Source organism: Amphiura filiformis, chromosome 9, assembly GCF_039555335.1.
Source record: "Amphiura filiformis chromosome 9, Afil_fr2py, whole genome shotgun sequence".
In the NCBI taxonomy this organism is placed as follows: domain Eukaryota; kingdom Metazoa; phylum Echinodermata; class Ophiuroidea; order Amphilepidida; family Amphiuridae; genus Amphiura; species Amphiura filiformis.
This window is the reverse complement of record NC_092636.1, coordinates 66758685-66781967: the sequence shown is the minus strand read 5'-3', so window position 1 is coordinate 66781967 and position 23283 is coordinate 66758685. Positions and strand designations below refer to the sequence as shown.

The following is a 23283-nucleotide window of genomic DNA, read 5'->3' as shown; positions in this document are numbered from 1 at the left end:
CTCAACGACAAACATACTGCTTGTAAAATCCTTACATTTTAACAATTTTAGGTTGATAGATATGAACTCTTATAATGCTAATTTTCTTGCTTTTAGCTCCATTTTATGCTTCAGTCCCAAGTAGATTAGATTCTGCCTCAAAGGATCTTGACTGGAAAATTCTGAAACTCGGGTTAGATCGATCAAGGGTAAAAATATATATTCATTTACAAAATAGTAATAATTTTATGAAAACAATGATGCATTTACACATAAATGGTATATTTTTGGATGGCACAAAGATAGAATTATATCACAAAATATTACAAATGTCACCATCTGATGGCTATGGTTTATGTACAATTTTTTTATGTTACATAATTCGTGACTTCTCTCTAGTCCGAAGGGTCTCTAGTCCGAAGGTTCTCTAGTCCGAAGGGTCGCTAGTCTGAAAACCAAATTAAATTAGCTAATCTGAAGGTTCTCTGGTCCGAATATAGAATAAAGGTTAAGGTTAGTGAGCTTTATTCTATAACTAGAGAACCATTTATTCGGACTAGAGAACCTTATTTATTATTCAAACTAGCGAACCTTCCGACTAGAGAACCTGATATTCGGACTATCGAGCCTTTTTCAGAATTCGGACTAGCGAATGGCAAATTATGTGTTTGGACTATCGAACCTTTTGGACTAAGGAGCCTTCGGACTATCGAACCTTCAGTCTAGAGAGTTGTCACCACATAATTCTTTAAATAATGATACATGTACAATGTACAGAATATGGCTGGTATAACTGGCATGGGCAACCTGACAGGAAATGACATCAGATTTTGACCAAAATGGTGATAACTCTGGCATTTGCTTTCAGCTAAATCAAATTATAACAAAACAGGGGCCAAAAAGATCGATGTTACAAGCAGGTATCAAAAGCACATTATTTTCCAGATATTAGCAAAAGAGCAATTATTGCCAAGCGGAGAAAGAGCAGTTCTTGACAGGTCACATCTGTAAGCAAATGACATATATGTACACTATCAGAAGGAATGCTTACATTATGAATCATTATTGGAAATAAATAACAATTTGATTTCATGTAATCATTTTGATGACTCAGCGGCACAGAGCCTTCTCTCCATTAGCTGTGTACATTATTTGTGTACAATTAGCTTCGGTATGAATGAGTTAACCTTACTAATGTTTGGCGTATGACATCATGCACCTGTTTAGGCCATGCACTCATTCATGGACACCAGAGACAATTATACACAGCATTTATTATATGGAGAGATGTCTTTGTGCCCTTCACACATTAATTTGAAGCCACTACACTTTTAGTTTTTTGGTTGGCATATTGATTTTACTAATCAATTTACCAATCCTTAGAATAGGTGAAAATATAAAGACGGTTTTACCTCAAAGCTATGGATACTATACAAGGAAGCTGCAGGTAGCTTTCTCAAGAGAATCACTGGGTTAGCTTATATTTAACATTGGGTGCATTAAGCTGAATTAAGACACAGGGATGTAAGTAGGCCTGAAGAAAAAATCCTGAAAATCTGGAAAAAAAATCCTGAAAAAGCATGTGAATTTGGGCTAAAAAGCCCCAAAACGGGCTGATAATAAATAAAGTGCGGAAATTTGGACACAAAAATATCTTCCACACTTACATCCCTGAACAGTTTATCTTTTAGAACAAGTAATTTTGCAGTCTTCACATAACTTTTCTGAAGTGTTGAGTCAATAACTTTTGACCTTTTAATTTCATGTTTGAGTTGTAAAATATGTACGTTGCTAGTCATGTGACCTAAATAGACCAATAATTACCTGCTGGCCACATCTATTCCGTTGCAAATCAATTTTAATATGTGTAATTCACAATCATTTTGTGAAAGAAATTTGATTAAAAATGATAAATATTTGTAATATAAATATAAAATAAAATATAAGCATGGATGGCATTAAAATGAATTGTCCAATTTGAAATTTTTCATAACATTTATCATCTGCTGCATGACTAGCCACTATCCTTTGGCTCACCTCACGTTAGATAGCAAGGTCAATACTTTTTTGCAGTTGCACGATAAACATGCTGACAAATAGCCCTTACATTTTGTGATTAACTTTACATACGCAATTCTATACTGCAACCAGCAATGCAATGTCACTAACATACTTGGCATGAACCATAGTCTTGTGACAATCAATTGCCATTCAAATGAGATGTGACTTTGGTAAAATGGTCAAATATAAATGAAAGTACTGTTCATATGCAGACACAGGTCAGCATGATTCTCTATGGAATGTTACATATCTTGATTGGTGCAAAATACTAGAAACACCTCAAAGCTCAACAATTTGCACATCTTTCACTCACACCATCAGTTTGGTTTGCCACAAATATTCCCAGAAATCGGGCCGACCATCAATTATATAGCCGCGACTTACTTTATTTTGACACATTGGTGCAAAATACTAGAAACACCTCGAAGCTCAACAATTTGCACATCTTTCACCATTAGTTTGGGATTTGCCAAATATATTCCTAGAAATTGGGCCGACCATAAAAAGTCAAGACTTACTTTATTTTTGACAATTCCTTGGGGCTCCTCAGTGGTTTTTGCAAATATAGGAATTAGAACATAACTTTTGCTGGGAATCCGCAAGTGAATTGTACACACTCTGTGCCTAAAGCGATTTGATCACAATTTCGCCACAGTAAACCATTGAGGTGTTTTAGAATGTAAAACATGGATTGTGGATCAAAACAGTTGGAATTGTTTCATGCTGTGGATGTAACAACACTGGGTGTATAAAAATGACCAAGTCCAACTGGTGGTGTGTCTTTCACTCAACATGATACCATGGAGTATATCTTACTGAGATGACTGTTGGGTTCAGAAACTGGTACTGCTATGTATGTTGCCATCACGCTAAGTGGGAAACTTCAGCTTGGCCACATGTACATGCTGCAGAATTGGTATGTTACACCTGCAAGCTTTTAGTATGATGGCGACTCCCATGCTTCAATAAGTTTGTAGTATGCCATGTCATGTCGCTCTTACATTCTCCAACTGACACGCATGGTTGTTAGCCAGCAAAATTTTCACTGTAAGAACCCTGGTGATATATCCAATTATAAAATAAGACACAACACAAAAGTCTTCCCTCCTTTCCTTGAACCTACCAATAAAGATGTGATATCTATTCAGAATGGGTTGATGAGATTACCATGTCCAAGTGGTGAGAATGGGTTCACTTTGGCCCACATTAAAGCATCATTCAGAGATATTGCTGAAGTACCATCTTCCAAGAAGAAAGCGGGACCCTGTGGATAGAAGAAACATGCTAGCATTAGAAAGCTATACTTAAAGACAACATACACAAAAATGTTTGAGGTTTGTTTCCCTATAAGGATATTGTGGTATAAGCTGTTGAGCAATATTTTTTTGAAATCACAATGAAGTATGCAATGCAGACTGTGGTTTGTATAATGCCAATAAAAGGAAAACATTTTCTAGCTATATAGTCTGAAATCTCTACTCCATTAGTTCTAGGTATACCTCTTGCGGTGCATGCAAAGCTATTTTGCCACAGTCATTGTCCACATTCATCAGTGAATCATGCAACACACTACAGAGATTATATATAAAGATGTTTTCTATAGAAATTGCTGTAAACATTTAAAGAGAATTCATTTCTGGTAACTCACACTGTGCATGGCAGCAGAATTAACAAGGCATCAAGCACACATACTATGCTTCGGATGAGCTTTGTTAACATCACAGAAGTATGCTCTCATCAATGTTTTACAGCAAAATACTACAGTGATCTGGCAATTAAGGTTTAAACAGTCATTCAACACAAAAATAATGAAGAAAACCTCAATATTTCAATGTGAAGACGCACAGCCTCATCAGGAGAACTACAGAGATGTGAAGGAGTTGACTTCCTGATTGACCTGAGATGACTTTAGGTCGAATCAATGAAGTGTACAGTGCCAGGATCTCAAGGCCCTGGTCATAGTTGAGTTGCCTGTACACTTCATTGATTCGACCTAAGGTCATCTCAGGTTAATCGTGAAGTCAACTCCTTCAAAACATCTCTGGAGTTCTCCTGATGAAGATATGCGTCTTTACATCAAAATATTGAGGTTAGTCTCAATTATATTTGTGTTGAATGCCTGTTTAAATCTTAATTGCTGTTTTAACTACCAACACGTATGAACATTCACTTGAATACAGCAATCTGGTATTCATCAACTTACCTGTATTCTCTTGCCGGTTAATAGAGACCTATGGACATCTGAATGACTTGGTAGATGAGAGCCTGTGGCAAAGTCTGCACCCATTTCTAAACTGCTAGTTTGTTCACCAGTTCTTCTTAATACTGCTTGGTATAGATCAGATTGGTCTGCGCTTGGCTCGGCTTTGGTTTCGATGTCTGAAACACTAGATATATAACAGCATTATTTAGGGTTAAACTGAATTCACATTCCTTCGCTGAGCGACAAGTTTTTAATCAATGAGTGCTTTTTGATGCGTTTGGGAAGTGCGCCACATCATTGGTAAAGAAAACAATTGCTTGGCGCTAAGCAAAAGAGTGTAAATTCAGCCTTAGAGTTCCGACTATCCTTGGTCTGCTTTGGGACACGGTTAGTCAATCTGTTTGCTTTAAAGGATGCATTTGCCTTCTGATTTTGCAAGGGTGGGAAGCATTACATATCTTGTTGGGATTCTTATTTATACTACATACCACACTTATCTTAAAAGATATGTTAAAAATGAGAAAACATTTGGTACAATTTTAACCAACTCATGAACCACAATTGACCCTTTGCAAGGTAATCTCATATTGAGGTTCTACCCTAAAGTTATGTGCATGTACACTTTTCATACGCACTCTGAATTCCATAAATCCTTTGCGAAAGCCCTCAATGTACGTTGCTAGAAAAATGCTCTTTTTGCACATGCATTTGTAGGGAGAATCTCATTTTGGGAGCAAGATTGAGGATCCGTGCAAAGAGTAAATACTGACCGAACTAAGGAGTGTAATCTTTGGAATGTAAGACAAGCTCAATTTATCAAGTATCTCCTATTGAGAACATGATGGCCTAACAGTTAGAGTGTTTATCTCATGTGAACAAGATTGTGGGTTCGAACCCCGTCAGGGCCAATGTGCTTGGGCAAGATACTTTATCTTGTCCCACTCCAACCAGGTGTAAAAAGGGGAGCTGTTAATGGTTGGGGTGTAGTCATACTGGCATTATTGTTGGGAGCCACATGGTGTGATATATCCTAGTGGCGGTGGAATAAATGCTAAGTGCTTTGACAGGGTAATGTATTGTCCTTAAAATCCGAATAATACGTCTGAGGCAGTAAAAAGCGTAACTAATGGGCGAGGCGCAGCTGAACCCAATATTTAAACATTTTCACTGCCGAGGACACATTATTTGTGTGTAAAGGATAATGCTGCACCTTTATTTCTATTCTATTACCACAAACTAGTGTGATTTAAAGAAAAAATATCACTTTTTTGCCCCAATAATTAAAGTTTTTTACCTCAAGGTGGAGCGCGTAGGCGTAGCCAAAGCTTAAGTGACAGTGAAAATTGCGGAAATATTGAACACGTAACCAAGCGTAATGCTTTGCGTAGAATGTGTAACATCGCTAATATGCGAGAAGAACAGAAAGTTTTTGCCCTGGCCACTTTATTAATAATTAAAGGTTTTTCACATGATGCATTTCAACAAATCACAGTGCAAGATTTTGAATAATGGGTCGTGGAGGTAATAGAATTACGAACCTTAGGCGCTTTTGTCTACCTTTTTTACTTGTTTACTTATTTATTCATTTACTTACAGGATTGCTGCATTCTTGTTCATTGTTAACCATGCATCCAACTCAGAAAGTACTTGATGCTCAGTGATGGGCAGCTGTGCTTCTGGATAATCATTTAATAGACTCCTGAAATGTGTAAAGAAATATCAAGATATGTTGTAGAATTCCATCTACATGCATATATGCCTCTAAATGAGTGGGTTTTTTAGGGGGAGTTTGAGCAATTATATTACTGATACAGGCACATATTTATTGTATGACCATTCTATTGTAATGTTTTTGTGGAGGGTGTCGTCCTTTCATCTCCTTCGTAAAAAGAACACTCATTTATATAGAAGCATATGTTTGTAAATGGAATTTTAAAGTATAGTCATTTTAACCATGCATCCATCTCAGAAAGTATTTGACACTTTAACTTATTGATTTTTGCAATAACATTTTGGGGTCAGATACTAGTTTTGAGCAAATCTGTCTAAAAGTTAATATGCAAGATATCCCAGTCTATATGAGCACTCATACCTACATATGCTGTAGGTGTACCATTGTACCCTAAAACAAACCACCACCATACAACCAACTTGCAGTCGGTAGTTTGGTATGTTGTATGCAACTTAAAAGTTTTGAGGAATGTTTCTCCTCACTGGTATGAATCATAATTAAGAAACCAAGCAGAAAAGATTTGCGCTTTGGGTCATTGCTTGCCAAGCCATATAAAACACTATAGAAAAACTGCTTGTTTATTTTATGTTATTAGTACATGCATGCTCTATATCAGGGCTGTAGCTAGCAGAATTTGAGTGTCTGGCTGCAATTTACAGAGTTTGCTTGATTTAGCAGGATTTCAACAAAAGTGAACACTTTAATGATAAATTTGGTAAAAGACACTAAATTCTTGCTTTTTTTTAAGTTTGAGTGGTAGGCTCTAGCATCAAAATGAACCTTCAGTGGTGAGCTCCAAAGTGAGTGGTGGGCTACACTGCGGCCCACCGTAGCTACAACCCTGCTCCATAATTCATCAAAGATTTGACCTTACCTGGTATGGTGAAAGAGTGGTGCTACAATGCCATTATATTGTTGTTTTATTGCCAAGAGTGCACCTACATAGGCACTGATGATCAACAGCTCACCTCTCTGACTGCATATCAATGAAAACAAGAATATGTAGGATCAAGTCTTCACCTGCAAAGTGAGTCTTGGTAACAAATCACCATTATCCCTCTTTTTCCTTCACCTTTTCAGTTGGAGGGCCATTCAACTTTGACGCGCTATTATTAAACTGTACGCTATGAATACGCACACAACGAAAATTCAAATTTGCTTGGTTTGGGTTGCAGTTTTAAATCTTCCAAAATTCTCTCTACAACTCCTAATAGCTATATATTTTATAAATAACTATAAGAAAGGCTTTCAACATTCCATATATATGTTCACAAAAAATACCGTAGCTTTGCAAGGAATATGATATGGGCACATAAACACAAATTTTTGTCATGAATTGAGATAAAAGAGTAACAAAAACTACTATATTTTAAAGCTGGCGCGAGTTCATGAATCAGGAATTTGCATATGATTAGAAACATAGCTTATTATCTTCATATTAAAAAATCAAGATTTTTGGTTGGTTAAGACAAAAACCTGCCGGGATGAAAAGGGTGTTTTACAAGACGGAAAAATACCAGTATTCAGTAGGTCATGCGACAACAACATTGAGAAAGTTCATGCGAGCAGTGTTAAACTGCGTGCTGCGTATTTCACTGAACGCAGATGAATGGCGCGCTTTGGCGCATCATAGTCTCACGCGTGTACTCGTTCATGGTGTCAAGTCACGCGATATTGTTATGAAGTTGTTTACTTAATTTTCCTGCATGGGCTGAATCTGGGTAACCAATTTAAACCATTATAACAACTTAAATTTTTAAGTTCAATATTTGGGACAAAGACTAATCGATAGATAAAGGTTGAAATTACTTGTCTGGCTAAAAATTAGAATGATTAAAGCGTTAAGACAGAAAATATCCGGGTTAGAAGTCCTTAGCAACGAAAATAAATATAAAGATAAAGCAAGCGCAAAAATCACGAATTCTAACAACAAAAGTAGACAAAATGGGAATCACGTAGAGAATTGTGAAGATATTTTCAATACAAGCTTATTTGTAAATTGCCCAAGATGATTGGCTACACATAATACGATACATTTAAAATCGAAACTTTCCATGGGAAAGGTAAAAAAACATACCCAAGAGTGCGACGGTCATTTTTGCAAAGGTCGCGTACGTTAATAATTTGACCTTTAACGGAAAACGCGCACGATGGCCCTCTGACTGTTTTTGTTCCTTCTTCTCACCCCTCCTCATCCTCTGTCCCTTCTCAAGTGCTGAGACCATAGCCCAGTGAAATTATTTGATTTCCAGTTTTTTTCAGCCCTAACGCGCCATGCTTATTTTGGCAAGGGTGAAGGAAAGAAGGAAGGAATAAACAAAGAAGAAGAAGGGAAAATGTTTTTCTCGTGCAGATTTGAACCAGTGACCCTTCAGGTAGCCGGACACACACACGACCATGCCTTGCCACAGGGGTGTACCTTGGCCGGCCAAGTTTTCCGACACATATGACTGTCCACATGATGACACAATCACATCATGTGAGATACCCCGCGCTTGCAGATGCTTTGTGAAGTTTTTTGATGTTTGGTTCGGTTAGGGTTAATATATTTTTAGGTATTATGGTCTCAGAATGAACTGCTTTAACAATGCATCCTGAAAGTATATCCTAATTAAAGTTTCTGTTCAAGTCTGCTCACTTTATGCATGAGGGAGTGCAGCCTAGTGTTTTTAAGATCATGTCATCTGACACAAAAATCAAACAGACTCCCTTACACCATATATTTCAGTCTTATACTTACACTGTGAACTTTTGTTGCTGTAATTTCTCTGTTCTCACACAGCTTAACAAACATAGAATGTCACACACATCATTAACTGTCCAGTCTGGCTTGGATATTATAGCTGTAAAACACAAATATGAAATAATTATCAACGGTGATATTATTCATCCTCAGTATAAAAGTGCACTGAGATTGTATATTGAAAGACAGAGATACGTGGCAGTAAAAACGGGCGTCTTATTGTTAATTTTGCACCTTCAAACATACAAACCATCTCAAAGTTAGGTCTTTATAGTAGGGAACTTTCTTTCCTGAAGGTATCATGTCAACAATGCCTAGAAAAGTTGCTTTTTGCCTGGTAAAAGTACATAATTTTTCACAATTTTCTGCTATTCCTTTTTTTCCGCTCGGCACCGGATAAATCTACCTTCCTTTTACGTGCTATTAACCAATCAAGAATTGTAGGGAATTTGATTGACGGATGAAGTCAGACGTGATTTAGTCTTTTTATCTCTGTCTTTCATTATAGTTTTGTTTTAGGTTAGGAATCTTTTCACCAATGTTTTAAATGCTAATTACTGACAAAATACAAGACAAGAAACAAATTTCTTCTTTTGATTTGGCCAACTTAATCTAAATCTAAACCAACTTGAAAAATTCAGCCTTGACCCAACCCTAAGACAAGCCTCTGACCTATTCAAATTAGACAGGTATCATATTATTAATAAAATGGCATCTTTTCCACCTTGTAGCATATAGACTACGAAGTACTTACATTTCAATTCCTTGAGGCCAATCTCTAGTGCTTTCTCTTGATGTGATGAGAGTAGACAATACTCTACACGCTTGAGTAAGTCATCTTCTGAGTCACCTAAGTCCTCCACTTTGGCATTGTAATCTTCTATACTAAGCAGACCAGCCTAAAATGAAATAGAATAGAAATGCAAAGATATCACTTATACCATAAAAACAAACTCAATAGTTAGCATATGTGCTTACTATCCAGTGCTTTTGAAAACATGAAATTGTAGAAAAGTCCAGCTCTTTACAAACTGCGCTAATGAGGTTGAGACACAAATTTGCAGGTTTAATTGTTCGAATATAACTATGTGTATCGAAAATTTGCTTAAAACCCTGGATGGGGCACTTCATGTTTGCATGTTTGAAAGTGCTCAATAGTAAGCAAATATGCTAACTATCGAGGTTTTATGGTAATATGTAATGCCTATGTAAAGCTAGAGGAAGCAATTTGAAAATTCAGCTAATACTTTTGCCCAGGGGCAGATTGCAGATGAGCCAAGTCCCGATATCCAAGGAAATTTTATTATCTCATCTATGTATATAAAGTAAAAAAAAGTTTTTTGAATGTTATGAGATTTTTCAATTATATTCCAATCAGTTAGTCTTACCACAACTGTACTTACCCTTTCCAGTGATGCATTGATTTCTGCTTGACCCCCTCTACATCTAGCACACACTTTGACTAGCATCTTCTCACAGGATGGAATGGTCTTCAAGATATCTACAGCTAAATCCCTGAAAAAGAATACAGAAAACCAAGAATCAGTTGTAACATCATGGTGGAATTCTTGCGATTCCAAATACAGCGCGCCACCTACGATCACGCCTGGCTGGTCTACTTCGCGCAGAGCATCATGGGTAAAAGTCGACATCCAGAACGCGTCGACGATGAACCATCGACCCTCGAAACGGAAACGAGTGTTGCTATCGATTACTCAACCACTTTTGTTTATTTACGTTGATGATGATCAGCTGTTGATTCAACCCTCCGACGATTTTTTTTTCATTTCTGCCCTCTTTCTAAAGTTAATTTCGACAGTCATGGTTTAGGCCTACCTCTGTGAATGTTCAGAGTGTTAGGCCTATTCCCACACAATGGGCATCAATTAAACCCATTTTTTAAACTTTTCCGAACTTTCCGAGGCGCTTGGGAAAATACTTTAGGCTCTCGTTTACAAGAAAAGAAAACACTTTCAGGTCTTTAACTAAGCTTTGTTGTAAGTAGGCCTATAATAGACTTGATTTAAAAAAATATGATTGGGGATAGGCCTACTTTAATAGACCCTCATGCATATATCCTTAAAAAAACCCAATTTTTAAACCTTGTTTGTTTTAAGGCAGCTGTGTACTCTCAGATATGCATGTAGTAAAAGTGCCATAACTTTTTAATTATTAACGCAAGACATATAAAAGTATACATTTTTATAAAGGCAAGACATCAATGAATCTTAATATAAATACAGATTTGGTGTAAAACAACAATTATGAAGAAAATCACAAAAAGTGAGTTTTTGGCAATTTTGTTCGGTACATCATAACAAAAAACCCTTTCCAAAAATGTTTGTTTTGTTTTTTCTTAATCTTGAGACACCATTCCAAAAACGGTTTTTTTAGTTTTTTGATATTGGCCTTATTTTTTGATATTGACCATATAAGGCATCAAAATGAACTTTTTAAAATTCACAAACGCCCATTTGCACAAAATGATGCCTAAAATCGGAAATATACCAAAATATAAAAAAATGAGAAAACCGTTTCTTAAGTCGATCATGCTTTTTATGATGAGCATAATTGCTTACCTATAGATGCTGTATTTATTGAGTTATCGTGTACCTAAATTGTCATTTTACCGAGAACCCAATTTTAAAACCTTGTTTGTTTTAAGTAAAGTAGGCCTAATTCTCAATATTTAGAATAACGAAATATTCAATAGGCCGACATATTTTAACAGCATGGACAGCGTAATAAAGTTTTTTTTTTTTTTTTTTAATACGATTAAAAAGTTTTCGAATTTCAAATGTACTCTATTCTAGATCCTATTCAACCATCTACGGTTAAAACTCGATGTCAAAATGTCAATTTTCGAGTTTGGGTAGGCCTATAATAGCAAATGCTTTTGATGCAAGACAATTTCAAACAGGAAATTTAATCTAAAACGCAAATTTGTGCCTTTTTTATTTCTTGTTTGGATAACTTTTCCCATAATTATTACCATGCGTGATACATGATTATGATAAAAGCTTTTGGTTTTCATAAATGTTTTGAACGCTTGTCTTATTTTTATTATATTTTTCCTAACCTAGGCCTATAGATGTTTTACATTTATAACCTTTTTACAAACTTGAATAGATTTTCGTGTGACGTTTTGAAACGCTCTTTGTAGCATGATGTAGGGCAACTGTATGATCACGGAAGGTCGTAAATTTAGAAGCCATTTCCTTCTATATAGCCCTATAAACAAAACACTTTGGCCCCAATGTATAATGGCGGGAGAAAATAATTGCACTAAACAAATAAACCTGTTAATTTTTAAAATAAACTCTCGTGGTGCAATTCTGTCAACAAAATTACATAGGCTTATGAACCGGTGGCTGGGGGCTCAGCCCCCTCAATAAATTTGGTGCGGGGGCTCGAATACCCTTCTGTATGAATAGGCACGTTTTCATTTTCATTTATGCCTATAGGCCTAATGGCCTCTAAACTACATTGTTAAGCATGTTAAGTTATCTTGTTTTTGTCAAAAACATCAACTGCAAATTGTCCCTTATTGTACAGTATATCCTTCACCGTAAATCGGTGTGTGGGGGTGTGTGTGGGGGGTGTTCTGGTTCCCCCCTTCAGTCTCAAATGAAGCAGGCCTAAACAATGCGTTCACCCCTCCAATAAAGTCCATCCATAGATTTGACCTCTTTACTTTGTAGGTTGAGTCCTTGATCCATGGGCCTGATCCATTATTTTTTTTAATATGCAAGAAATGTCGACCCTCCGAATTTAAACCTTCCAATTTGGCCAAAGTCCACCATGCTGTAAAGGTTGGGCTACACTACAGTTCAGTTCTTTTCACAGTGTTGACTTATAATTTCATGAGAAAGAACAAAAATGGGAAAGATTTTAATCTTTCCCATTTTCTTTTTCTTTTCAAAAAAACATGTAGGCCTACAATGTATAGGCCTAGGCCTAGGCCTAGGTGTTTAAAATTGTCCAATTGAATATTTAGTCGAAAAAGTTTTTGATTTTTCAATGTTGTGCCGACCGATAATATGACTAAAAAGAAACTCATTCCAACCAACGTGTGCTATTTGGGAGTAGGCCTAGGCCTACATTAAGAGTAAATTTCCTTGGGTTATGAATTATTAAAGGGGAAAGATGAACTAAAGATGATATGACATGCAAGAAAGCGGAAGTAAAAATAAAATATGAAAAAGAAACATGAATTAATATTAAAATCGGGCATGACAATTGTCAAATTTAAACCTTTGTGACACGATCTGGTTCATGGGGGCCAAAGGAGGCATTTTTGAAAATTATTATACATTACACGTACAATAGGCTATCATTGTAAACTGAAAACACCAAAGGTCTAACATACTTGGTTCTAAAGTTATGAAGTTTTTTCATGCATATTTTCTTGATATGCCTTAAAATAATGATCTCTTAAAATTCATATACTCTTTTGCAGTTTGAAACTTTCTTCATCTTTATTATAATGCTAGAACTCTATGAGGTATTGTTGAACTTATGCATTAAAGTCTCAAATTGAAATATTAACAAAAGATAAATGTTATTTTTATGCGGTAGGCTATGCCTACAAAGTGTTTTTATTGCGATCGTAATTTTTTTATGTTTGATAGTAATATAATTAAAAATACAAATTTAGGCTAAAAATAAAATAAGGACAAATCAAACAATTACAATAATAACAAAAACGGCAAACCAATGTGATGCATGTTTATAAGTAATGAGACATTAAGAATCTTTTTAAAATTTACTTGAATTTCTTTGCTGTAGCTAGCCTATCCCGCGCGGCGGGCCGCTATAAGCGCCTTTGTGCAAAAAACCTCATTTTTAGAAAATGTAGGCCGATTACAAAAACGCAACACCTATAGTATAGATGTTGTTATATTATTAAGTATGCTGGTGTTATATTATTATCGTATTGAACAAACAATAAATTCAGAAAGAATTAAAACAATTTATTCTAATAACCAAAATAAAACCTATGCGTTTTCCATTTAAAAAAAGGACAGGCCTAGGCCTACTCCGATTGACTAGGCTCAGCGTATCGGGCTGAAAAGCATCTTAAAGTTTAAAAACAAAAAAGGGCGGTTTTAGAAAATGTATAACAAAAAGGAAACACCTAGTATCAACATCAAGTTTGCGGGTTTTAGAAAAGGACATCTGTGAATATCAAACTGCAATATTTCACATCAACACAAAAAATCTCAAAAAATTTCAAAAAGTACTATAAAACATCGTGTTTTTAGAGTACTAATCACAAACATGGTCAGCTACGGATGAAAAAGGATGTCGACCCTAGACACGGGAAATGCCCATTTTCACTGCCGTCGTTGGTGGCGCGCTGTATTTGGAATCGCGAGAATTACAATCAAATGCAAAACTGCTGGGACACTTACAATGATCCTCCCAGCTCCTCTGATTCAATTTTGTAGACAGATGCTTCAATAATTCACATAAGTGCTACATGTTTGCTCTGACATTGGTTGGTGGGGAGGGAAGGGTCAACATAGGTTAGAATCATACAAAAAAATATCATGATGAACTTGACACAGGATTGTTTTATTTTCCCTCATGCACATAATATGAACAAGTATCCCATGGAGTTCTGCACTTGTTTGTACATGGGGTTAAACCCAGTGTCATTCCACTCAACTTGCGACATTACGCATACTCTCATGATCAAGAAGCTATTATTTTAGCTATAGTAGGAGTGTAAATAAAAAAGCATTAGTTAGTTTTGTGTTCATTTTGCAATTAACTGAAAATTAATGAAAACTAACTGTTTTCCACCAACTTACCAGTTTTCCAAACTTTCACATCTCCTTGCTAATAGCTCTGTTGCCATGGTAATGAGTGGCTGATGTTTGTTGCCTTTGAGAACCTTTCCTATACACACAGCAAGTTCTAATTCATGGCCACGGATTAGTTTGGACAGAGCAAGCTGCACACAAAATTGAAAATAAGTCATAAGTATATAACAATACTTTTAATGAAGACATATTATGCATCAACTTGTGCTGGTCTATCATCAACTATATTCTGTGACAATTTCAAGAACCTTGTTATAAACTTGCCATATTAGATTGCTGATCAAATAACGCTATTTACAGCATAAAATACATGTCAAATACTAATCATACTGTAAAAAATACTGTCAAATACTAATCATACAAAAAAAAAAAACCCTGCATTTCTTAGGCTTTCATCATTTATTTCCGATCCTTACATATATTAATTGTACCTCGCATTGTCTTACACCCTGCCAAGGTGAAGCACATAGGTTGCCTCCTTTCTTCATTATTTCATTCTTAAAGTAACACAGTTATGCTAAAATCAATGTCTTTCATAGACAAAATCTACATCTTCTGCTGCCTGGCTCCAACATACCTGTACATTGCCTACTGCCCTCCTAGTGCAATTGATTTCAGTTTACATGCAAATCATGTTAAAGTTGCCATATTTGGCAGATGAATAGTACTTATAGCACTAATAAATCTAGACTATGGAGGCTATTGTTGTGCAATTCTGTACTAGTATGCTATTTAATTCTGTATTTAATAATTGTATTCACAGCTGGTCTGGTTTTTAAAATATACATTTTATTATGCTTGTTGATGTATAGGTGTAGTATTTTTAAGGCTTTTTAAATTTGTATACTGATTTCATTATATCTCGATGTATTATTATTTTGTGATTATTTCGTTTTTACTGTAAAGCGCATTGAGGAATCTGTGATTCACAATGCGCTATATAAATGCTGTTTTTATTATTATTATTATTATTATTTTAACAGACCCTCATTCTAGTAGGAAAAGGTCATTGAATCGCAGATGGGTTAAACTATACTTTTCTGAATCCTTATGACTAGAGGAACACACTGCTTGTGTTTTTAACCAAGTTCGAGCAATTTTGAACTTGACCTGTGTAAAAGTTTAATGACCTTTTCCCATCAAATAAGGGTGCTGTTGAAATGCCTCCATAGCCTATTAATGATAAGTGCTATAAGTACTCTATCTCTGCCAAATACGGCAAATTTAACATGATTTGCACTATTGTTACAGAATTTATTGGACTATCCACTTAAGCCTTTGCAACGGGCTTGAGATTGAATTCAGTTTCCTTTCTCACTGAAGTAAGGGCTAAGAGTAAAATTGTACAATTGTGTTTGGGAGTGGCCTTCTCTCCTTTCTCCTTTTGCTTGCTATTTTCTTCCATTTCTGGCTTTGTTTATCAAAGCTATCTAGGCCAGCATGCATTTTATTAGCCTACACTGGCTATCCAGGCTTGTGCTTTTTTTTATTTTTTTCTTGGAACGGTCCATGAATTTCCCATGGATTAGCATGTGTCCCTCACGGACTAACCTGGGTAAACAAACAAACAAACAAACAAACAAACCTACCTGTACATTGCCTACTGCCAGATGACAACAAGCAGCCATAACTGGAGCACCATCTTGGAAAAACCTATCTGCTAATGAGGCACTTGATTCATGTAACATCCTGAAGAAAACACACACAAAAGTAGATACAACATTATTCAAATGAATTCAGAAAATAAAAATGTAGGAGTATGCAACTCTTGAGTGTATGTATATAGAATGGTGTATCTTACCCTACACTCCCTGCATCTTCATAGCTTCCTCATCCCATGTATCTTGAATGTATTAATTATTGCTTATACATTGGCATCCATATATATAGCTCTTTATTACATTTGAACATTTGCTATTGGTATTACATCTGCATTGCTTTACTGCTTTCACAACTGTGTATCATTGTAAACATGTAATTTTTCAAATATTATAAGTTTGTTGTATAATATTTGAGATAAAATAAAACCTGAATTTAAATCTGAAACAAGCATAAAGTAAAGGCCTATATGCATATTTGCTTAGCATAGCAAATTGTGTTATATGCCAATTTTAGCTCCCAAGTAATTTTTAATTCAATCTATCTTTATTCAGTTAATTAAAAAGTAAGCAAAAAATAATATAGTTGACTGGGACTTAAAGAACTTGAGTACAACAAATTAATTTCATGAAGAACTGCCAGGGGTGTGAAAACTCATAGTCTTGACAGCTGTAAATAAACATCTTGTCAGTATTTGTGGCCTATTGTCCCTTTGCAGCCATCTCAAAACTAGGTTTACCTCAAAGTGTGTGTTGTGTGTGCATAAGCCTTTCATACGCATGTTTAATTACTGTGTATGCTTTGCAAAAGCCTTCTGATGCATTACTAGAAAGGTGTGACCCTCCAAATGCACTTGTTACCCATGCGTTTGCACAAAGTATTTTGTTTTGGGATCAAGATGTCAGACCCATGCAAAGGGTCAATACTCTTTATCAGCATTATCGACATGGCTTAAAAAAAGTGGGGAATTTGGGAAGCTGCTTCCCGGGAAATGTTGGTGTTTGGCGGGAAATTCTGGTATTTGGAGGGGATTTGTATATAAAAACATGCTATAAATTATGGGAAATTTAGCTTGCTTCCCAGGAAATAAACATTTTTTCAAGCCCTGGTTATTGATGTACATTGTTATAAGGCCAGATTCTTTGCACAACGTAGTAGTGAATCAATGAAACTCAACCATTATACACACCTAATGTAATCTTTGGACGGTTCATCAACACCATTGTGATCTTCTGTTGGTATATATTTCCCTCGATGTGCGGAATCCGTCATAACACAATGACTATTCTGAATACCGCCCTCGCAGGCTACTTGAGACACCAACATGGCATCTTCTAGTTGATTGTGACTTGAGTAGAAGCTTACTAATTTGGTTACGTTGCCAAGGGCAACAAAGTATGGTACACAGTCGCTGCTGTCTTCTACAACCAACTGCTCTGCTCTCCTGTAAAATGTTGGGAAGAATCAATATTAATATTAGCAGGAATCATGAAAAGTTGTCATTTACAGTCGGCAAATACTGAACATTTTTCTTGTTTAAATAAGCTATACCATACGTTTTCATGATTATGCATGAATGAGATTAATGACGAAATATGGTGCACAAGCAGTTTTACTTCTTCATCATAATGTACTACCCTTACAAGTTGTGCATTTTTCTGTAAAAAATATAATGGCTCATGCATAGATATTAGTCACTTGAGCTACAGGGTATCCCTGAAAGAACTGTATCCTTGGAAACTGAATTTTTATTTGGTATTTTAAATGTACTTTTAAAATGATTTCATACACTCCTAGATAGTGAGTACCAATCAGAGCAAACATTTGTAAACTAGTAATAATAATAATGAATGGTTCTTTTAAGGTGCAAAATCTTCCACGGAACTCAGAGCGTGCAAAAACATGAAAAAGACGCAGATGACAGGTATGGTGGTAAAGTGCCATCGAAGTGACGGAAAGCCAGAACAGCAAGTTCTGCCATGCATAAATATTGTACAACTGCATGGGCGCACACTCCACATAGTACGTAGGTTCATTTTTCTTGCAGGTGGATGCATTTATATTTTCCAACATATCGAGAAATTGTACAAAATAATGCACTTGTAATGAAATGTTGATGCCTCTAATGCACGAGCCCCGAATGCATCAACGTCTCAGTATGAGTGCATTATGTTGTACAATTTCACTCCTAACAAGTGATATGCATTTATTAACCTATAAGTATAACATTGAAGCAAGTTTGAGCTTTCTTAATTAACTGTGCAATAATTTAACTATTTTGTTTCTTACCTAGCTGTCAGTGATTTCCAATATTCCATAGACACAGAGGGTGCTACAGCTAAGGCCTTTTCCCACTAAATATGAAAGCAATACAGAATAAGATAATCAGACATGAGAATACACTTTCATGAAAAAGTCTGGTTCAAGTGTTTTGACTGCCTTTGATATTGCTCAAATCTTAATGATTTCCTTAGCAAAGTAGTATTTAGATACCAAATGATAATTGTTGTTCTATGTACTATGTGCCATAAGAATAAACAAGGGTTGTTTGTATCGACAGTACTTCAGAAACTTGTGGATTTTACAACTGATAACTCTATCAATTTATGTGATCTGTGCAACCCATATCTGTATCAACCCACCCATGTATATGTCATAACAGCTATCCAACTCATATCTGTAAGTCAACTAATAATATGTTTATCAAGAAGCATTGCTCTTACATTTTGTTCAAGTTAGGGAATAAAATGATTTTAGGCATCTCTTTTCACTACATGAAAAATCTAATTTTCATCCTAATATATTAACCTTTGAGACCATTGGTCTTGTGTGCATCCCTTACCTAATCCAATACTTTTTCAATGGTCTTCTTTTTGCTTTCATGTTGACTTACCTCCCCAACTTGTACCATGAGTTCACAGTATCTCTGCATTTGACCTAGTTTGATATGTAGATTAGCTGCTTCCCTTAGTAGCCTCTCCTCTCTAGCACGGGTACCACCACCTACTGACCCATATCTGGACACCTTGGCCATTTCTAATTCCTGAGCTGCTGACTGAAAAATAAAGAAATTAAATATTTGGTGAAATATAGCCAATCACACAGGAGCTTAGATAATACACAAGTAAGAGATTCTCAACTATATTTGTTCACAAGCCCCAAGGGGCAACACACATTCCAAATACACCCAGTTTTATGTGGCTTTCTTTACATATTAGAGCTGGTCAAGGGTCAATTGTCTGTGGTTGGCAGGTGATATTTGGCTGGTCTGCAGCTGCCTTTTGAGAGCCAATGTCAAATCATAATCAGTATAGACCTTTTTCCCAGACGTCACCAATCAATCGATATAGGGTCCAGCATTTGAGTCATCCGCAACCGTGCCAGCACGCGATCAACTTCATGTGATGCTAGACGTCCTGCACCAGATTGCCAGCTGCAGTACGAATTTAAAAAGTAAACAAAACTGTAAAACATCACGGTTTTCCTTATCTTTTGTATTTTGTAGTATCAAAACAAGCTGAATCAAAGGTAACAAGTATACAGTTCCTGTTTACACAATTATTAATGGAAGCTGAAGTGAATGATGACAAAACCGAGGAGAAAATACGTAGTATTTGGTGTTTGCACATCATGGGCATGTGGGGAACGCACATGTTGTTTGTTTACATCTAAGACCCCAATATCGATTAAGTGACTTCACGGGAAAAAGGTCTACTATGCACATTGTTTTGAACAGCTGAGAACAACCTATTGTCTGCCATTATATCAACATTTCAATGCACATTAACAAATTCACAGGTAGACAGAAAGACAGACAGACGAGACATGATGAGTTAGCAAACATAAGCATTCCTCCAATCAAATTTGACTTTCTTGTCTAAGGGTTTTGTCATGCTTACAGTTTTCTATCCCATTTCTCACAGAAATCCTATACTTACAGCAGTAAACTTGACTAGATGTTTAGAGTGCATAATTCCCTGCCTATAGTCATCCGGTAGTAAACTATCATCTTGGCCATTTACAACAAATGCTAATTCCCACAAATTCTTGGTTCCACCAGGACTCTGAAAGCAAAATACACAAACTGTGAATAAAGAATTCTAAGCAGTGCAGGAAAACAATGAAATAAAGCAACAAAGCAAAACAAAGAAAAAAAGGCCAATTTTTACTTACTGAGAATAGATCTGAGAACCATTTGAGGACTAAGTTAGGATCCACATTGCCTCTGAAATGCTCCACCCTTTGCTTGAGATCTTTTGATGCTTTCCCAGCCATGTGAGGACAAACACCCATAGCCATAGCATGTTCTAGCAAATAAATGAAAATCTCATTATTTTATAAAAAATGCATTTCTAAAATGAGTTTTATTTATGTACATCAATATAATGGATCAGAATCACTAAGCTTGACACAATCCAGGCAGTTATCAGGCAACCTCTGTAAAGTATCAGTCCTTTATTTTTAAGGAGCACGATCACGCAGGCGCTTCTACCGTGCACCTCAAAGCATAGTCGGGAATGTTAATAACAGCGCTCCTTATTTGGAATTACTATCATTTCAAACAAAATGTCAAAAATAAATTACTCCAAGAACTGTATCACATCAATCACTCTGACTAACGATCTGTTGAAACAACGTGCTAGTAAAGGCTCTGCGAACGAAATACCGCGACAATCGACTTGAGAAACACAAACAAATCATATCGGGTCATTGGGTCATCTCATCGTTCTGAAAATACAAGTGCGAAGTTTGTTTCTCCACTAGAACGATAGGCAGCGCTCGGAGGCATGGTTCGGGGATCGCACATACGACCATTTTGTTTTCAATTTGCGTGCATGTTTTGAAGATCGGTCGATGTAATAACGGCTGGGCAGAGATGTCGCCGTGGAAATTCTGAATTGCACAGTAAACAGATTGCTGCCCTTTTTGGTGATAATGTCTGAAAGAGAAATCGCAAGGCATTTAGGAATACCTGAATGAGCAGTATTTTCAACTTGCAGATGTGACCGACATGACCGACGCAGTATTAACGTTATCACCTGTTGGATTCCAAATTGAGCTCCTCAAAAATCACAGGAGAGTGATTTTGAGGAGCTCAATCAAGCTCCTCAACAAAACCAGGAGTGTGATTGATGGAGCTCCACCAAATTCTAAACGTGAAGGCCTGAAGTATATGCTCTGGCTAACAATCCTCACATATGGACCACCATTACCAGCTCACACGATATCAAACATGACAAGCTCATACTCATTCACCAATCAAGCACCTGCACATGACCTTTGAACTTACCAGTTCCACTAATGACATCATCCAATGGTCTCATAGCTATTGTTTTCATTTGTAGACCTGTGATCAGTGGTGTGAGTGACCATATTCTTAACGTTGAATCTCTGGCACATGATGCTAATACAAAAGGTCTATTTGGGTGGGCTGTAAGGCCGTACACATCAGCTCCATGGTCAAGGATCTTATCCACACATGCACCGTCCCTGGATATTGGCAAGTAATCACATGTAGTTTAAAATAACTCACATAGAAGAAGAGACAAGAAATCAATAATCACATTTTTGTGAACAAGTTTTTACTGGAAAAATAATTTATAGAAACAGTCTTGTTCATGTGGAATATTGGCCCATATCCAAATCAGGTAATTAATATGCATCTATTTTCAAAGGATGTGATGCAAATGTATATACAGTACCAAGAACTTCTAATGCTTTATCACCCTACACAATTTAATACCAACCTGACTTTGCAACTAGGTGGTAGAGTAGACAATGGAATTTTGGCCAAGATGGGCAAATTAACATAATTGGCAAGAATATGTAAAGTATGCAGCATCAAACTTTTTGTCTGTCTCACTCTTATCAAGTTTGGTGCTTATCTTTCAGTTTTATCTTGGAAGTAACATATTTTTTAGTTAAATCCCAGAATTACCTTGTATCCCATACTCTAATAGTATAATCCCAGCTGCCTGATATGAGTATGTATGGTATTTCAGGATTCCATAATAGACCTCTTACAGGTGCTGCATGGCCTACAAGGATACTAACACAACTGTCTTGGGTATAGTCCCAGATACGGATGGTCCTGCAATGCAAACACAAGTCATCATCAACACAGAAAACAGACATTATTTCTGCGAAAAAGGTTTGAGAAAGGTTGAAGCCAGGTGTACTACCTTGATATGCAAATCAACTTGAACATACAAATCAAGCACTACGGAAGATGCACTAGTAAAACAAATATCTTGCAACCAAGAAAATCAGTTTTCAAAAGACAACAGGGTTTACTTACCAAACATTTAGTCATTACATTAATTATTAACAATTTGCAAGCCTTGTTATTTATTTGTTGTCCTTTTTCTTTATTTTTCCAAATGATCTTATCTGCGTCTGTTTCTAGTTCAGAAATTGGTTAATGTTACTCTTTATTAGTAGATATATTATTTTATGAGCTGGTACATGACAATGTTTCAAGACCCCCCCCCCCCACCCATCCACCTGGAGATTTTGCATCACTAGTACTTGTACTCACCCATCATCTGATCCACTGCATAGTATACCATCTCTAAGTGGTGACCATTTCACATGGAATACTTTAGCTGAGTGACCAGAGAAAACCTTAAGGGGATGGTCAGTTGCAGTGGCTATGTAGTAGACACGCACATTGCCATCCTCACAACCAGTAGCTATCATATCTCTGCAAGAAAAAAGTAATGTTGAAGGATGGTGCAAGTGTACCAACTTCCCCCACATTTGAGATTTTAGGACTTGTGGAAAAGCTGTACTTCGTAGGTAATCCCATCCAATATTAACATTGGGAAATGTTTTGTATAGATTGACGATCTCAAATTATGATCTAAAATACATTGGAAGTGCAGTTTGTGAGGGCAATAACAAGTTGGACTGGAAGTGTGATATTGTTTGCCACTTAACTTAGTCATTTATTCAACTTTGACAACAGAAAATGCTTTGAAATAAAATTATGTTATAATGTGCGCACAGATCATACAAGAGAGTTGCATACATCAGAAAACCACTATGTATGTAGCTGCATCATACTTCTGTATGTGTTCTTTTATTACCAGCTTTGATAAAATTACTCATACTATAAAATCATGCAAACATTTATTGT

The 23283-nt window shown here is 36.2% G+C and overlaps 1 protein-coding gene across 1 annotated transcript in view; it reads right to left on the bottom strand.

Annotated features, from left to right (window-relative positions):
• Nucleotides 1-2665: 2665 nt before the first annotated feature.
• LOC140161350 (WD repeat-containing protein 17-like) overlaps nt 2666-23283 on the bottom strand; it is a 73321-nt gene continuing 52703 nt past the window's right edge. Inside the window, exons 11-27 of the mRNA XM_072184836.1 lie at nt 22684-22848; nt 22084-22236; nt 21436-21635; nt 20319-20452; nt 20084-20209; nt 19039-19200; nt 18435-18499; nt 17335-17589; nt 16136-16235; nt 14535-14677; nt 10122-10233; nt 9473-9617; nt 8716-8818; nt 6850-6951; nt 5838-5942; nt 4244-4427; nt 2666-3304 (exon numbers count right to left, since the gene is read on the bottom strand). Coding sequence (XP_072040937.1) covers nt 3185-3304; nt 4244-4427; nt 5838-5942; nt 6850-6951; nt 8716-8818; nt 9473-9617; nt 10122-10233; nt 14535-14677; nt 16136-16235; nt 17335-17589; nt 18435-18499; nt 19039-19200; nt 20084-20209; nt 20319-20452; nt 21436-21635; nt 22084-22236; nt 22684-22848 — 2374 coding nt within the window. The 3' untranslated portion in view covers nt 2666-3184. The remainder of the gene's footprint in view (nt 3305-4243; nt 4428-5837; nt 5943-6849; nt 6952-8715; nt 8819-9472; nt 9618-10121; nt 10234-14534; nt 14678-16135; nt 16236-17334; nt 17590-18434; nt 18500-19038; nt 19201-20083; nt 20210-20318; nt 20453-21435; nt 21636-22083; nt 22237-22683; nt 22849-23283) is intronic.